At 40.4% G+C, this 17,802-nt stretch overlaps 2 protein-coding genes across 2 annotated transcripts in view; one reads left to right on the top strand and one right to left on the bottom strand.

The window, feature by feature from the left end:
- Positions 1 to 3,104, top strand: part of LOC311137560 (CREB-regulated transcription coactivator 1-like) — a 36,006-nt gene extending 32,902 nt beyond the window's left edge. The window contains exons 12-14 of the mRNA XM_084172077.1: positions 241 to 327; positions 455 to 629; positions 901 to 3,104. Coding sequence (XP_084028203.1) covers positions 241 to 327; positions 455 to 629; positions 901 to 1,112 — 474 coding nt within the window. The 3' untranslated portion in view covers positions 1,113 to 3,104. The remainder of the gene's footprint in view (positions 1 to 240; positions 328 to 454; positions 630 to 900) is intronic.
- Positions 3,105 to 8,410: 5,306 nt separating this feature from the next.
- On the bottom strand, positions 8,411 to 17,583 carry LOC311137764 (thrombospondin-4-like; the record flags this gene model as incomplete). Its single annotated transcript, XM_084172349.1, has 19 exons — positions 8,411 to 8,469; positions 9,285 to 9,424; positions 10,099 to 10,271; positions 10,608 to 10,804; positions 10,911 to 10,959; positions 11,080 to 11,258; positions 11,370 to 11,563; positions 11,801 to 11,853; positions 11,972 to 12,090; positions 12,193 to 12,352; positions 12,495 to 12,602; positions 12,717 to 12,821; positions 13,004 to 13,156; positions 13,284 to 13,361; positions 13,483 to 13,620; positions 14,239 to 14,384; positions 15,117 to 15,168; positions 15,283 to 15,356; positions 17,517 to 17,583. The coding sequence occupies 19 exons, from the start codon at positions 17,581 to 17,583 to the stop codon at positions 8,411 to 8,413; spliced, it is 2,244 nt and encodes a 747-aa protein (XP_084028475.1).
- Positions 17,584 to 17,802: the final 219 nt, after the last annotated feature.

The raw sequence follows: 17,802 nt of genomic DNA, 5'->3' as shown, positions 1-17,802 counted from the left end.
ATAATAAAGTGTTATGAGATGCTGATGTTTGTGCCATCATGAACAGCCATTTACCTAACGATGCTTGAATTGACTGGCTTGTAAATTGCCTCATGCTTTTTGTGACGTCTCATGATTGTAATGTTCCCTTATATATCCCTCAGATACCCAAGAAAAGGCTTTACCCATTGACTGTAGGTATATTAGTTTCCATAACCCATTTTTTAAAAGTTCTAATCAGATGTAAAATGTCTCTTTCAGCACATTCCAGTGGTGGGCAGTATATTTGGGGATTCTTTCTATGACCAGCAGCTAGCATCAAGGCAGACCAACGCTCTCTCCCACCAGGTGACTTAACCCACACTAAACTAGGCCATGAATTTCACTGCCACTATATCCCCACATATTACAAATTGTGCCTGATCTGTGTTCTATTCCCTAACTTGACCTATTATAATTTTTTTCACTTGCCTAGCTCGAGCAGTTCAATATGATTGAGAACCCGATCAGCTCCAATAGCCTGTACAACCAGTGCTCCACCCTCAACTACACACAAGCAGCCATGATGGGCCTTACAGGGAGCAGCCTGCACCACTCCCAGCCGTTGGGTTACAGTAGCCATGGCAACATCCCCAACATTATCCTCACAGGTACCGAGCAGCAGCTGAGCCAATTAGAGAGCACTTAGTCTGGCACTGTACACACCTATTCAAGTTATTCATTCATCCTGGCTTGATTAGAGTCAATTATGAAGGTTGGCCAGTATGAGGAAAACATGTGTTTTGTAAGATGAATTGTATTTAGTTTCTCTTGTTACAGATTCTTTGAGTGAAGACTGTTATTTAAAATAATATTGGTAATTATCTAGCAGCTGCTTTGATTTCACAAATGTCAAATGTTTCCCTAAATGTTGCGTTTTAGTGACAGGAGAGTCTCCACCCAGCCTCTCTAAGGAGTTAACCAACTCACTGGCCGGCGTTGGAGATGTCAGCTTCGATGCGGACTCTCAGTTCCCATTGGATGAGCTGAAGATCGACCCCCTCACCCTGGACGGACTGCACATGCTCAATGACCCCGACATGGTTCTGGCCGACACTGCCACTGAGGACACGTTCAGGATGGATAGGCTGTAATGCAGAAAACTGTCAGTGGCCAACAAAAAAAGAACCCTGGGAAGAAAGGGAAACCAGGCATGGTAGGGGTGAATCATCTACGCAGTTGCATGGCCATTCAGCTATTCAACCTCGCACTCACCCTCAAGTCCTTTGAAATTATGTGCCACCAAAACCCATTGTGGAGAAGGACATGCAATGGCTTGTTAGGGTCAGGAATGGAATTGCTGTCATTTCCAATGAGATTGTTGGTTGGTCAAAGCTTTGCTAGCTTGCTGCGTTAACTATATATAATTACTTACCATATATCCTACAGTGTCACAGTTGAGAACAGATTGTATATCTCCTTTTGATTTGATTATTTTTTATTTTTTTACAAATCTACATTATTTTGTGTTTAAAAAGCAAAAAGTCACTAGGAAGGTGAGCTGCACCATACCTATTTTGACAATTATCATTCCCTACCAACCATAACAGCTTTATACTTCACACTCAAAGCTTTATTTTGAATGACAACCAAATGTTAATGTTTGCGTTATGCGTGTGTTGGATTATGTTCTGTTTAAATGTATGTTTATTTATTGAAATATTTATTAATTCAGTTGAATGTTTTTTTATGTTGCATTTCAAAATGTGTTTGAGTTCGATGCCAAAATTGCTCTGCTCTAACTGTATTGTACAAACTACACTTACGTTTATGTATCTATTTATACATTTTTAACCTACATATTTATGTATTTATTAAGCTACTCTGTTAAACTTAAGGAGTACAAATCCTCCCCATGTTTGCTCATACGGTTGCCAGTTGCTACGACATCTCGCTAGATAGAATCAGATAAGGCCTCTTAAAATATAGGATAGGATCTCCAATTGTAAGTGTTTTTATCACTTACATGGGCCAGAAATCATTGGATTTCATCTTGTGCCAGCTCTGTTGTTTTTAAGTTTATCATAATTAATGAAAACATATATAACAGATGCTTATATTTAGCTGCTCATAAGCTTAACAAATGTGACAAAGTAAACATAGCAAATGCAAATTCCCAAAACTAGATGGCCATATTTCTCCTTTTCTCATTGAAAATGTATATCCAGATTGAATGCCTCCTGAAAATCTGAAAGATACAAACTCCTCAGAAACCTGTTGAACTTGTCACTGTGAGATCACCTGATTTTGCCTTACATATTGAGTATTATACTGTTTTTAAGTGTAACTAATGTGACAGTGTATTTTCTTAACTTCTCGTAACATTTTCTTGTATTTGAGAGGATTTTTAACTCCTAGTCAGTGACGATATTTGTGGTTATGTAGTGTAAAGTTTGACAAATCACTGTACTGTATTTTGTACTGGTACACGTTCTAGCCAAGTTATGGATGTTTTGTAAAAAAGCAAATGTTGGGTTTAAATTTGTGATGGAGAGTGCAAATATGGGGAGGGTTTCTTCTCCTTAAAGGGAAACTTACAAAGGCAAATAAAATGATTTTGGTAGGCAATTGTTATGATAAAATGACAATGTTACTTATCATAATTTATATTTGGTACTTCCCTCCAGACTAGGGCTGGTAGAAAAATATCGGAACCATTCCATTTTATGCACACAGCAAAATGAGTCCCAAAAGCGCTTTTGTCTATACACCAATTTGTAGAGCTGAAATACTTCTAACTTTTTACTTTACTCTATCTTCCCCTCTGATTCATATTGTGACATTTCTGTTTTGAAAACTAATATAGCGAGATGGAAGTAAGTGAATAGCAACTTGGCTAAATTGGATGTTTCCTTCTATGGGCTCAGAATCTAAGTGTCAACCATTTATTTGTTTGGGAAAGAACACTATCAAAACTTTTGTTTTTCCACTTAACCTTTGATGTTTTTATACTGTAGCTATGTGTGATCATGTTGCTATTGTACAGTGAATTGTGTATATACAGAAAACGTAAATGTTACTTTACTTACCTAAATCCCAATGTGGGAAGAGGCATATTTCCCCAACTGTTATGTTAATGATAAGCAAAAAATAATTAGTTGGTTTACTTCAGACTGTTTAGCTTAAAATATTTGTGATTATTATGCAACTCGGAATTAGATCATACCATTGCATTACTAGAATATAGATTATTATATGCAGTGCCTTCAAAGATTTCAGACCCCTTTTTCCACATTTTGTTACGTTACAGCCTTATTCTAAAATGGATTCAAAAAAACAATTTCCTCAGCAATCTACACACAATACACCATAATGACAAAGCAAAAACTGTTTTTTAGAAATTTTAGCAAATGTATTAAAACCAAAAAATGTAAATTTACATAAGTATTCAGACCCTTTGCTATGAGACTCGAAATTGAGCTCAGGTGCATCCTGTTTCCATTGATCATCCTTGAGATGTTTCTACAACTTGATTGGAGTCCACCTGTGGTCAATTCAATTGATAGTACATGATTAGGAAAGGCTCACAACTGTCTACATAAGGTCCCACAGTTGACATTGCATGTCAGAGCAAAAACCAAGCCATGAGGTCGAAGGAATTGTCCATAGAGCTCCGAGACAGGATTGTGTCGAGGCAGAGGTCTGGGGAAGGGTACCAAAACATTTCTGCAGCATTGAAGGTCCCCAAGAACACAGTGGCCTCCATCATTCTTAAATGGAAGAAGTTTGGAACCACCAAGACTCTTCCTAGAGCTGGTCGCCCGGACAAACTGAGCAATCGGGGGAGAAGGACCTTGGTCAAGGAGATGACCAAGAACCCGATGGTCACTCTGACAGCTCTAAAGTTCCTCTGTGGAGATGGGAGAACCTTTCAGAAGGACAACCATCTCTGCAGCACTCCATCAATCAGGCCTTTATGGTAGAGTGGCCAGACGGAAGCCACTCCTCAGTTAAAGGCACATGACAGCCCGCTTAGAGTTTGCCAAAAGGCACTTAAAGACTATCAGACCATGAGAAACAAGATTCTCTGGTCTGATGAAACCAAGATTGAACTCTTTGGCCTGAATGCCAAGAGTCACGTCTGGAGGAAACCTGGCACCATCCCTACGGTGAAGCATGGTTGTGGCAGCATCATGCTGTAGGGATGTTTTTCAGCGGCAGGGACTGGGAGACTAGTCAGGATCGAGGCAAAGATGAACGGAGCAAAGTACAGAGAGATCCTTGATGAAAACCTGCTCCAGAGTGTTCAGGACCTCAGACTGGGGCGAAGGTTCACCTTCCAACAGGACAACGACCCTAAGCACACAGCCAAGACAACGCAGGAGTGGCTTCGGGACAAGTCCTTGAGTGGCCCAGCCAGAGCCCGGACTTGAACCTGATCGAACATCTCTGGAGAGAGCTGAAAATAGCTGTGCAGCGACGCTCCCCATCCAACCTGACAGAGCTTGAGAGGATCTGCAGAGAAGAATGGGAGAATCTCCCCAAATAGTTGCTCTACCAACTGAGCCACATGGAACCATAGGGTATTGTGTGTAGATTGAGAGAGGAGGAGGGGGGACAATTTAATCAATTTTAGAATAAGGCTGTAACCTAGCAAAATGTGGAAAAAGTCGAGGGTGAGAGAGAGAGATTTTAGCCAAACGGCAATACGCAAGTATGCTACTTTTTACAGTGCCATCCACATTAATTCTCTGCTAAATATTTTTGTTTGTCCGAACATTTTCCAAAATGTGCATTCTGATATATCCTGTACATTGGTTATAGCTGAAAGAAAATTACCGCATGATGTACGTCAACCTCAGAAAAAGGCCTTCATTTGCTAAGCAGGTTTGATTTATATCACGCTCTACAATGTAGTAAAAACCCAGTCAAAAATTGATGCATGTGTCAGTTGTTCCTAATGATTCACATAAACGGTTTACTTTTCAGATGACTGTGTTACCGCCATTTCTGCATAATGCTAGCACTTTGCTGAAATAAGAATGTATTTGTGAAACATTGTCTTGGAATTTCTGTTTCACCAAATGACATAAGCCAAAAGCATTTTCCTTTTAGTCTTTCTTACCACCATCCACTTGTTATTCAATTGAATTGGCTGTTACTTGCGTTTGCACCTAGTTCTTCACTGTGTGTTTAAATTGGCAGTTGTTCCTGTAAGGTGAACCTATTATGAATCCCATCTTCATAACACATCAGATGCCAAGAGTGGTAGTTCACTCCAAAGATTGTCTCAAGATTTCAGACCTCAAATTTGTCTGTTGAGATTAATCCATTTCAAAAAGCGGGTTAATGAGTTAATTTCTGTCAAATTATGAATCAACTTTGAATTTCCTGATACAGAAAAGGTTTTCTAGCCTAATTAAAAACCATGTCAACAAGTCCTCCAACTCTAACCGGCTTCCTTGCAGGTTAACTCATATCTTGAACTTGGAAATTCACATCGTCACGTTCTCCTCAAATAATCAAATCAAATTGATGGATGTGGATAAAAGCCCAATAGTTGATGTGATTATAGCATGCATACTGTAATTAGTTTGATATTTCTTTTTGTCTAAATAACCACCCAAATTACTGAGCTACACGTGTGAACTGAAAGGGAAAAATGGGTACAGGGTACCATGATGAATTAAGATGGTGTGCATCTTTTCCATTCCTTTAAGATTGGGGCATACACTGAATAGCTGGAGCTACAGAACATATGGCTTGGGTCATGGACTCATCTTGACATTAGACCACTTTTTTGAAATATTTTGGAGTGTACTGTCACTTCAATGGCCTGGTAAGAGTGATAATAATAAAAACTGTTTCACCAGCTACTTAAATATGGCACTTACAGTTGCGGTCAAATTTGGCACGGTTCACTATTTTTTCAAAAATAAGTTGAAATTGAAAAAACTTGGTTTTCACGTGTATTTGTTTGATTTACAACTGCACATGACCAAGAGAGAAACTGAAATTGAGATTTCTTACTTCAAAGTTAAGAAATTGGTAGACTGAATTATTCCAAATTCAAATTAATTTGTTTGGAGGCAAGTGATTCTCTTTTACTGTGTAATTTCTCACCTGTGGTAAATTGCAGGTGCCTACAGGTTAAAAATTGCCATTCAAACCATTTTGAAAAGAGAAAACATTCTGCTCCATTGCACTCAATTGTAAAGTGCCAATATATTTGACTGCAACTGTACTCTGTATTGGCAGTAGAACTTGACTGTCAAGAGAGATTACTGTCAGTTGCATGACATGACTAATGTTATAAGCAGTCCCTATTGCAGATGCGGGTTAATTGAAAATGATTCAACACTATCATGTTGACTTCAGCAGTATGCATATGAACTATGGATAGCTAGCTAGCTAACATAAATTGAGGCATGTTTGAAATCAGTTCTAAACAGATATCAGTTACTGTGACTGACAAATATGTTTATTATATTGGATGTGTTTTTATTCTGTTGTTTTTGCACATTAGTTGTGGTCACCTGCCTTGTGAATGTGAACAGTGACTGTTCTGTCAATGCTGACTGTTTTACCCAAGATTTGAAGATGGCATATAATGTATATTCTCTTCTTTTTGTAAAGCCGGTAATTTCAAATGTGACTTGGAAGCGTATTCCTTATTTTGGGATGCAAAACCAGAAAGGGCTTATTCCAATGCAGCTTGTTTTCCCATCATGTTAAAAAAGGAATAGCACTCAATGTATACTTGTCGATAGATGTACCATACTGCTCTGCAAATGCATGGGAAGTGGAAATCAAATAAGGTGATGTGGACTCCTGTATTGACAGTAGTTATTGAAATAAACTGACTGAAGTGAGAATGAAAGGAATTTAAGCCTTGAGGGAATTGGTGAGCATTTATCTTGATTCTCACTAAGTATACTGTCACTGCCTTGAGTACCTGTCACCATAAATTCCCTCAACTAATAAGGTAAACATTGAGCGATTGCAAAGGAACTTTCACTCAAGTGAATGAAAGGAAGATTTATATTTTTTAAATGGATCAGTATGAATCTATATAATTGCCGTCTCTAGAACAGTTGAAGTTGGAAAACCTAAAATGACACTTTTGGCAAGTATTTCCAATTAGTAATGTAAAGAGAATCTCTTGGTCAGCTTTAAGTGGGTATCACATATTTAACCATTGTGCTGTAAATCATATTCTGAGATGTAGTATTTCTTTGTTGCTATGTGAAACTACGTATGTGACCCATTTGTAAGATGAAACTTGATTGTGGGAGGCATCTTTTTTCTGTGTATAGTCTCGATATCAATTAAAACAGTAATTTTCACCAAGGTTTACTAAATGCATGACTAATGAACTATCTATATATCATATTGTCCTTGTTCTGTTATTTATATTTTGTCATTTCTATTTCTGTATGTGTTTTTAAAATATTTTTTGGAATACCTGTGCATGTATGTGATTTCAGTCCCAAACTTTATCAGCATTCAAAGCAGTTGCTCATGGCTTCACAGTTTCGGTCTAGTTAGTAGTAGGATGACTTTTCATCACAGTTTTGGTCTAGTTAGTAATAGGAGGACTTTTCACGGTTTTGGTCTAGTTAGTGGTAGGAGGACTTTTCACGGTTTTGGTCTAGTTAGTGGTAGGAGGACTTTTCATCACAGTTTTGGTCTAGTTAGTAGTAGGAGGACTTTTCATCACAGTTTTGGTCTAGTTAGTAATAGGAGGACTTTTCACGGTTTTGGTCTAGTTAGTAGTAGGAGGACTTTTCATCACAGTTTTGGTCTAGTTAGTAGTAGGAGGACTTTTCACGGTTTTGGTCTAGTTAGTGGTAGGAGGACTTTTCATCACAGTTTTGGTCTAGTTAGTAGTAGGAGGACTTCACAGTTTTGACTTAAAAGTAAGTCCTATATATTCAGTATATGCTAAAGAATAAGAACAGTTGTGTGGTTAAACATTTATTCCTAGGGCACTCTAAACAGTAATAATTGATCACATGTCATCTACTGCATATCAAATGTTTTTTTTTTTTTATAGGGTTCCCTCACAATGTAACAAACATTTACTGGCAACACCCTGATTATTCAAAACATCTATTTTCACATTTCTATATTGTTGACAGATTAGTAGTAGACAAAAAAGTCCCCCGAGAACTGGAATTATTGGGGAGCGAATCTCAGACAGGAAAATGCTCTGTCATTGCTGGTGGAGATCAATATGTCAGCCTCCATTTTGCTGAGTCAAATCTCACTGGGTACGTCTGAAATGGCACCCTATTCCCTATATAGTCTTTAGTCCAAAGTAGTGCACTATATAGGAGATAGGGTGCCATTTCAGATACAACACTGCACTGTTTATCTGGGAGCCATGCGTTCCAGAATGTGGTTGTAGATGGAATGTCCTCCCAGTCTTTGGGCAGATGTGTATTCCCTGTTAGAACTGCAGCTGGACCTGTTGGGCTTGGTATGAGTCGAAGTCCTCAGGGATTGTATCTAAAGGGAGAGGGCGAGATGTTAAGTCAATATAGAATCTGTGCATAGCAATAGGCCTACCTACATGAGTCATATTGTAAGTTAGTTGGTGTCTGTAGTACATCCAAATGTCTTTAATACAATACCAACGGACCAATATAATTAAAGGTGCAATCTGCAGTTGCTACATCCATTTTTGGACTCATAAATTAAGGATATGTACCCATTGATTCTTAAAGAATATAACTTATAGCTTAAGCTTAGTTCAACTATCGTACTGCATCAGAACCCAAAATATAAGCCTGTTTTACTCTGTTTATAAACAAAGTAAATGTAAACACATAGCCTCAAAACATGGTTGAAACTATGATGTTGATATCATGGATAGTCAGTCCTTGCATCCATAGCGGTGTATATGAATTTGAGAGTGGTTACATTTCTCCAGCCCCATCCCTCAGCTTTTTACTGAAAAGGGTGGGGAAAACACTTGATTGTTTCAACTGCTGATTGCCTCATGTGTTTCTCTAAAGCCTCAAACTAGTTGTATGTGTACCAAGAGGTAATTTAAATGGAGTCTATATAAATGCAGCCACAGTATCACTTCATGCTAATGTGAAGGGATAGAAGCAGGCTAGAAACATAAGTCAATGTAGTTCCTCTTTAGCCAGAGACCAGTATCATCCATTTCTCAGTACAGGAATTATATTATCGGGATGCTGCTAGGCAATCATTCCCTAATTGATTCCCTGAGGTCATCATTCTCCTCCTCTACTTCCTGCTTGTTAGAAGGGTATTCTAAAGGGGGTTGGGGGGGTCGGCATTAGTGTGCTGCTCACCATTGCAGCGGTAGCGTAGGTTAGCCCAGATGATGTTCTCCTGGGAGAAGCAAAAGACACCCAGTCTGCCTCCTCTCATGGTGGTGTCTATGATGATGTCTGTGTCTGCCACTAGCTGAGGACCCTCATAGAAACGCACCCTGAACATGACACACACAAACGCAGAGAGGGAGACCAGTAAAGAACACCAAAATATGACAAAGGCTGCGTTTACACAGGCAGCCCAATTCTGATCTTTTGCCCAATGATTGGTCTTTTGCCCAATGATTGGGCGGCAGGTAGCTTAGTGGGTAAGAGCGTTGTGCCAGTAACCGAAAGGTCGCTGGTTCTAATCCCCGAGCCGACTAGGTGAAAAATCTGTCGATGTGCCCTTGAGCAAGGCACTTAACCATAATTGCTCCTGTAAGTCGCTCTGGATAAGAGCGTCTGCTAAATGACCAATTATTATTATTATTATTACAATCAGATCAGATCTTTTGCCAATAATTGTGCAAAGATCAGAGTTGGGCTGCCTGTGTAAATGCAGCCAAAGTAAGACCATCTCAAACCAGAATAGTTATGTTAGAACTTTACCTATTGTGGTAAAGAATACCATATGGATAATATGATAAGAGAAAACATGCATGATAATAATTTCATGTTCAAGTTCATCAGTATGTGGTCTTATAAAATGTTGTCAGTTCAATCAGTTATACAAGTAATGCCACAAATTATAATTGAATATATTATCAAAGGACAATGTCATGTCATAAATGGCAAACTGCGCCAAAAGCCATCAAACGCCTATGACTTGTGTCTGATAGCAGCCTACTACCTGATGTAGCCATCTTGGGGCCTGTGTTGCAAGAACCAGCGGTAGGAGGTCTTGTCCTTCCAACCCACGTTGCGGGCGTCTTTCCACAGCAGCTTCACCTGGTCACTGGTGTCTCCGGTGTGCCACAGGGAGTTACGTAGATTCTCCCCTGGTCCCGTGTTGGACTTCACAGCCTAGTCGTCAACACAATTGCATAGGCACCAATGTTACATAACTGTGGATCTCTTCCAATGTATCGATCTGGGCAGGTGTTTTAATACTTAAGCTCAAGGGGGGAGAAACTGGAAAATGTATCTATTCTATGTTGAGCTGGTATTTAGTCCTGGAGTAGAGTTAATCTTGGTCTAAGAAACTGGCCCTATGAGTATTACCTACAAAGGGTGAGTCATGTGTAGGTCAGACTATTGACCGAGTTGTGGTATGTTTGCATGAATTTGTATATGAATGTGACTTTTACTACATGACTAGATTAGTCATATATAGGATGTGCATATAGGATTTTGTTGTACCTTCAGTTGGATCCCTGGTTCTGCCACAGCTCGGAACGGATTGGCCTGCCAATAGATCTGCTCAACCTGTTTCCACATCACTACATAGAAGGAGGAAGAGTCCTGGTAGCCAAAGATGAAGCCTGCATAGTCGTCGTCCGTTACCGTATTCACATGGAACGTCCCTTCGAAGTCAACGCCGTTGAAAGCCGTGTAACCTTGAGGGAATGGCGTGAGTTTGGGTCAGGGTATGTTTCAGAAGGTCATACCTAACTCGGTTTATTGAATGAATCCAACGTGAGACGGCGTGATTGTTGCTCCTACCAACAGCCAGTCCAGGGTCACTGTTCATAGTTTGGACGATCTCTCTTCCCTGTGGAAAGAGAAACAGAGAAAATGATGGAACTTAAGCAGTTGACATGTCTCCTGGCACTGATTTGTATATACTGTTACATCCTTTGATTTAGATGAGATGTAATGCATGCATCAATACCTGATCGAGCACCACCCAATTAGGGTCTATCTGTGCGTCTCCCTCCGGGTCCAGCACCACTGTCTGGTAGGCCCTGAAGTCTGTGAGAGTGACCTCAGCGTTCTCTGGGCACACATCGATGCTGTCAATGATGGTGTCATTGTCAAAGTCGTTCTCACACACATTCCCAACTCCATCACCTGTAACAAGGAGATCGACGCAATATGTGACTTTGAAGACACAGGATAACATTACTGTCAACATGACACGGATATATTGGAGAACTGTTTTGAAACAGGTGCTAGACTCACCGTCAGAGTCCTCCTGTAGGGGGTTGGGGATGAGGCGACAGTTGTCTGGTCCCGGGGGAAGAAGGTCAGGAATACCATCATTGTCATCGTCATCGTCACACTCGTCCCCCAGGCCATCCTTGTCCGTGTCCAGCTGGGCGCTGTTGATGACCGCAGGGCAGTTGTCCTGAGAGTCCTGGTGACCGTCACCATCACTGAGAATGGTAGAAAGATAGTTGGGGTAGGATTCAGCATTGGATACTATTTTACTGTTGTTCTCACTGTTGTGGGTTTCTGAAAGTTTAAGTGTTGAACCAAAGTCATTACATAACATATAAAATAAGAATTGGAAGGTTTTTAGTAATGGAGTACCAATAGATTGGAACGACACGGACAGGTCTAGAATGGTTAAAGGCAGGGAGGTGGCAAGAAAGCTAGTAACACTACTATACCTGTCCTTATTGGTGTCACAAGGGTCTCCAATCAAGTCGTTGTCCATATCCAACTGTGGAAACATAAATATCACTCAAACAAACAAAAGTTTGTTACGCTGTTATGTACAACATACTATAATGACTAGAATGTGTAAAAGTACAGCCAAACATGGAAATCAGAAACCAGACCTGGTCAGGGTTGCGAACGTAGGGGCAACTGTCACAGGCATCTCCGACTTTGTCCCTATCTCGATCCTTCTGGTCAGCATTGGGAACCCTTTTGCAGTTGTCCAGGTTATTGGGGATTCCTGTAGTAGGGAAGATTATCTTTGTCATATGTCAACTGACATGTATTACAGCAATGGCAGAATCCGTCTTGTCACGGTCAAATACTGTCCATGCATACTTACCGTCGCCATCAATGTCTTCGTCACATTCGTCACCCAGTCTATCAACATCAGTGTCTTTCTGGTCGTTGTTTTTGATCATACGGCAGTTGTCACAGGCATCTCCAAAGTCGTCTTCGTCCACATTTCTTTGGTTGACATTTGGTACCAGCACACAGTTGTCCTACCAAAGAGGCATCAGAGTCTTATCAGAGCCTGTCTTTACACTAAGATACAAAATAGGGTGTAAAGGCTTGTAAGCATGACACAGCAAAACAGCCAGTGTGTGTGTGTGAGAGAGAGAGAAAGAGAGAGAGACCAGTAACCTGTGTATTTAAGATTCCATCCCCATCTGCATCCTCATCGCAGGCGTCTCCTATACCATCCTTGTCTGCGTCCTCTTGGCCAGAGTTGGGTACTGTTAGACAGTTATCCTATATAAAGCACATGACAGTGACTTCGTTTTTATACTTTTTATTTTCCTTTCTGTTCCAAATAGTATAGTCATGGATTTCCATAGTCTTTTCAAGGAGACAAAAGTGTATTACCTTGGCACAGTTCCTCTCGGTGCATTCCAGTTTCTCATCAGGGAAGCCATCAATGTCAATATCAGAGCCGCAGAAGTAGCCATTGCCAGCCCATCCCACCCCACACTGTGAATCAGGATAAAGCCAGAGTTATGGACTGTACTGTATATGGAATGTGAATTAACATTCAATTCCATATCAGCTGAATCAATAGAGAGCTATAGACAACATGTATTAAAGGAGCAGTATACATTTTGACTGTATTCATATTGACATTGATCCATTGCAACATAATTGTATCCCATTACCTGACACTCTATTTTCCCATCTCGTTGGACAATGCACTCTCCGCTGGCATGGCAGGGGTTGGGCTGGCCATTACCACACGCTCTCTCAGGCTTACAGCCCTTGCGCTGATCCCCAACATAGCCTGCCTTACAGGGGCCACACCTAAACGAGCCCTGACAACAACAAACACAACCAACACATTATAAACTTCGTTTCTCAAGACCTCAGAGGAAAGACTTCTGGATTTTCTAATAATAAATAGTATTTGAGTGGCATTTACTGGTTATAATTGAAACCTACAGGTGTGTTTACACAGTTGGAATTTTCCACACAACCTCCATTCTTGGGTCCTTCGCACTCATTGATGTCCTTGCAGACCTGGGTAGAATTAAAATACAAAAAAGAAAGCCCTAATGCATATATCGTCCATCTTCAAACAAAACCTTACATGTTGCCAATGCCAAGCTCATAAGCTTTTTGCTTGAGCCAAAATGGCTACCTGTTTGTTTTTAGTGGTGTAGGAGAGGCCTACTCCCTGCACCTGGGGGCCGGTGTAGCCAGTTGGACAGGGGCCACAGCGGAAGCCTGGGGACGTGTTTATGCAACGCACACTCACGTGGCAAGGCTTCACCACACACTACACAGGAGAGGGGAGAGAGGGCATTAACATGTTCAAAATGTGACTCTTCAATAGGTATTAGAACTCGCCATTGAGATATCATGAAATCAGACACTTTAACAGTTGATTTAAAACCAACATACACAATAGCTTGTGTAATACACATTATAAACATACACAAAAAAAATTATGCACGCATGACTGTAAGTCGCTTTGGATAAAAGCGTCTGCTAAATGGCATATTATTATTATTATTATAAACTGGGGGGGTTTGAGCCCTGAATGCTGATTGGCTGACAGCCATGGTACATCAGACTGTATTCCACGGGTATAACAAAACATTTATTTTTACTGCTCTAATTACGTTGGTAACCAGTTTATAATAGCAATAAGGCACCTCGAGGGTTGGTGGTATATGGCCAATATACCACGGCTAAGGGCTATATCCAGGCACTCCGCATTGCGTAGTGCGAAGGAACAGCCCTTAGCCGTGGTATATTGGCCATATACCACATCCCCTTGGGCCTTATTGCTTAAATAACACATACTGTGAGTACGTGGTCATATTTCAATCAAGGCCCACTACAGAATACTAGGTGACATTTTGGGGGGGGGGGGTTTGCTCAAGTGTCCTACCTCATCCACATCCATGCAGTGGGTACCGTTGCCCACCATGCCCTCAGGGCAGGGGCCACACTTGATGCCCCCGGCTGTTTCAATGCACTTTACCCCCGGGTGGCAGGGGTTAGGGTCACAGGAGGGGCGAGGGGGACCTTGCATGCCTAGAGGGGAAGAGGGTGATACACCAATTCATCAGCCGAGTAGACCACTTGAATGAATGTTCTGAATTGTAGCGCTCTCCTGTACAATGTCTCCATCTACTGGAGGTTATAAACAAAATTGGCTCATTCATCCAACCTCCTCTCCCCTGTAACTATTCCCCAGGTCGTTGCTGTAAATGAGAATTTGTTCTCAGTCAACTTACCTGGTAAAATAATAGCATTTTCCATTTGTTTACATTTTCCATTAAATATTAATATGTTGATGTATGTACTGTATATATTCAAAAGTACATGAGAGCCAATGGTATGATACATTTACCATATTTACATACAATTGAGATCGCAATCATGCTGTTGATATATTGGTGTAATGTACTATGTGGAAAGTATACATAGTTATATATTAATTATGTACTTATTCATGTATGTACTGTATAGGGCGGCAGGTAGCTTAGTGGTTAAGAGCGTTGTGCCAGTAACCGAAAGGTCGCTGGTTCTAATCCCTAAGCCGACTAGGTGAAAAATCTGTCGATGTGCCCTTGAGCAAGGCACTTAACCCTAATTGCTCCTGTAAGTCGCTCTGGATAAGAGCGTCTGCTAAATGACCAATTTATTTATTCAAAATACAGTAACTGTATTATGTGCCTGAAAGAGCTCTAGCTTGCTCCACCACAGTATTTACTGCCATCCAACTGGGATATCTATTTCTGCTGGCTGGCCTAGGCTACTCACCACAGGCTTCACACTCCATCACTGTGTTCTTCAGGAACACAATCTCTTGGATCTACATGGAGGTACAAAGACACTATTAGTTCACATTATTATACTGTATGGGACCATGTACTGAACCTGACATCCTCACAGAGAGTTGCCCTGTTTGTCCAAACAGCGGCTTTACCTGTTGCTTCAGCAGTTCTTTGATCTCAGCCAGAGCTTGATTCGTTCCCTTGATCTGATTGATGATTTCTCCATCTGAAAATGAAATATTTCATAATACTGTATTAGTGACACATTAGCAATGGACAGATCATCTTTGAGTCATACTCCCACATCCTTTTCCAGTATACTAAGTTTCAACCAAAGTCAAAGAACTAGTCAGTTGGCACTAAGAATATACATTTTAGGTGAATGGGGTTTTACCATCATAGGATGCCAAGATCAGCTCAGACTAATGTCAACCCCACCAAAGTCCTCCTCATGTTGCAACTGAATGTTAGGCACGTCACAAAGCTCCTGCTCATACACTCTTAGAAAAAAAAGTGCTATTTAGAACCTAATTAGGGTTCTTCGGCTGTTCACATAGCAGAACCCTTTGAATAATTATTTTTTGGTTCTAGGTAGAACCGTTCTGCCTAGAACCAAAAAGGGTTATCCTATGGGGACAGCTGAAGAAACAATTTAGAACCCTTTTTTTTCTAAGAGTGTACCTCATTCCTCTTCTTGTGACATTGTTTTGGATGCACATCTGTGTTGGACTCAAGTCGTCAGTGAGCAATGAGTTGGGGATGCACTATGCAGATGTCCCTCTATAAAACAACATAGTCCACTCCCCATTCATCATCTTTACTACCTGAGTGGGCTCTCTGCCTCTGCACTACTATCCCCCTGCCACAAGAGCTGGCATTCCAAGACTATCCATTGGCCTGAATCACATGCATACTCAAACACAGAGACTTACATGTCATGGGGTTTGTGCCAAAATGCTTTTTCATACCGCTGCAAAACCAATTTTTCTCAAATATGGGTCGATAAGGAATTTATAAAAAATTTCACACTCATTTCAATGTGAAAGATATCGAACAGGAGCTTGGAAAGAACAGAGCAGATACTATACTGGAGTCTGTGGTTTGGTTTCACAGTTGTTGGCAAGAATCATGGCAAGGTCACTCACTTTAAGGCTTAATTATGGACTCCTGTGGAAGTTAGATTTACAGGCCCTGAGGTCTGGGCCTCATCCAGGAAGAGGTGTCCCAGATGAATAGGATGCTGGGATAACCTGGTGTGTGGGGCCTGTTGTGCTGCTCCAACAGAAACCTACTAGATATATCAATTGACCTGGGCCAACTCCTCAGGGATCTGTATTGTGTCAACGTCTCTTGAGCATGGAGGAGAGGAAGTGTGGTCTTCACATTAGGATCTGAAATGTTTTCTGAATGAATTCCAAGCAAACAGGCTCCAGAAATAATGGTGTGAACACTACCAATGACACTACCAGTGTGATTTAGTCACATTGCCAGACTGACAAGTTTCTCAACAGCATAAGCTGCTGAATGAATCAGCCCATTGGCCATGAAGATGATAGGACTTACGAATTCAGTTTAGTAAATTAATGCTGAATTAATTAATTGTATTCTATTTCAGGAATATGCTTAATGAAAACAGTTACATTCAATTGGGATGATTATCAAATAAACTTAGCATTTTAGACTAATATGATTTTACGTGCCATTGACAATTCATTAATTTTACATTTATCATAGGCTCCCAAAACGATTTTATCTCTGAAGTTGGTAACACTTTATAATAACTTCCAAGAATAAGCATTAATCAACAATTTATATACTATAAATAATAACTAACATTTAGAAACATTTATAAGCATAACAATTCATAAGCATTCATAACATTTATAATAATTAATGAAGCATTTATAAATGCCTTATTCATGACACAGTTATTATAAACCTACAAGTACAGTACCGGTCAGAAGTTTTAGAACACCTACTCATTCAAGGGTTTTTCTTTATTTTTACTATTTTCTACATTGTAGAATAATAGTGAAGACATCAAAACTATGAAATAACACATATGGAATCATGTAGTAACCAAAAAAGTGGTAAACAAATCAAAATATATTTTATATTTGAGATTCTTCAAATAGCCACCCTTTGCCTTGATGACAGCTTTGCACAATCTTGGCATTCTCTCAACCAGCTTCATGAGGTAGTCACCATGAACACATTTTAATTAACAGGTGTGCCTTCTTAAAAGTTAATTTGTGGAATTTATTTCCTTCTTAATGCGTTTCAGCCAATCAGTTGTGTTGTGACAAGGTATGGCGGGTATACAGAAGATAGCCCTATTTGGTAAAAGTTATTCTCACTACAGATACTAAAGTGATGATAGACATACCTCTCTGACCAACTACTAGGTCACTGCTCACACTGAGAGAAATCACCAACACCAGGATCCACAGCATGTTCTCATTTGCCCTTAGACGTCTCTACGGCAACAGACAAGTAAAGGTATGCGAAGTCTGGAGCCACTGTGTGAAGTCTGGTGTGGTTCGACTGGGTCCTTTATCCAAATTCTGCCCCGTGTCTTCAAGTAGGACCAGAGAAGGCTCCTGCAGCAGGGTTTGGAGAGGCTGAGATAGAGTGGGATCTGTCTCCTCTCCTGCCTGCCTTTTTATACATCT

The sequence above is a fragment of the Coregonus lavaretus genome (genome assembly GCF_964263955.1).
Source record: "Coregonus lavaretus genome assembly, chromosome: 11".
Classification (NCBI taxonomy): Eukaryota; Metazoa; Chordata; class Actinopteri; order Salmoniformes; family Salmonidae; genus Coregonus; species Coregonus lavaretus.
The sequence above is the reverse complement of the archived record's forward strand: the minus strand, read 5'-3'. Positions and strand labels throughout refer to the sequence as shown.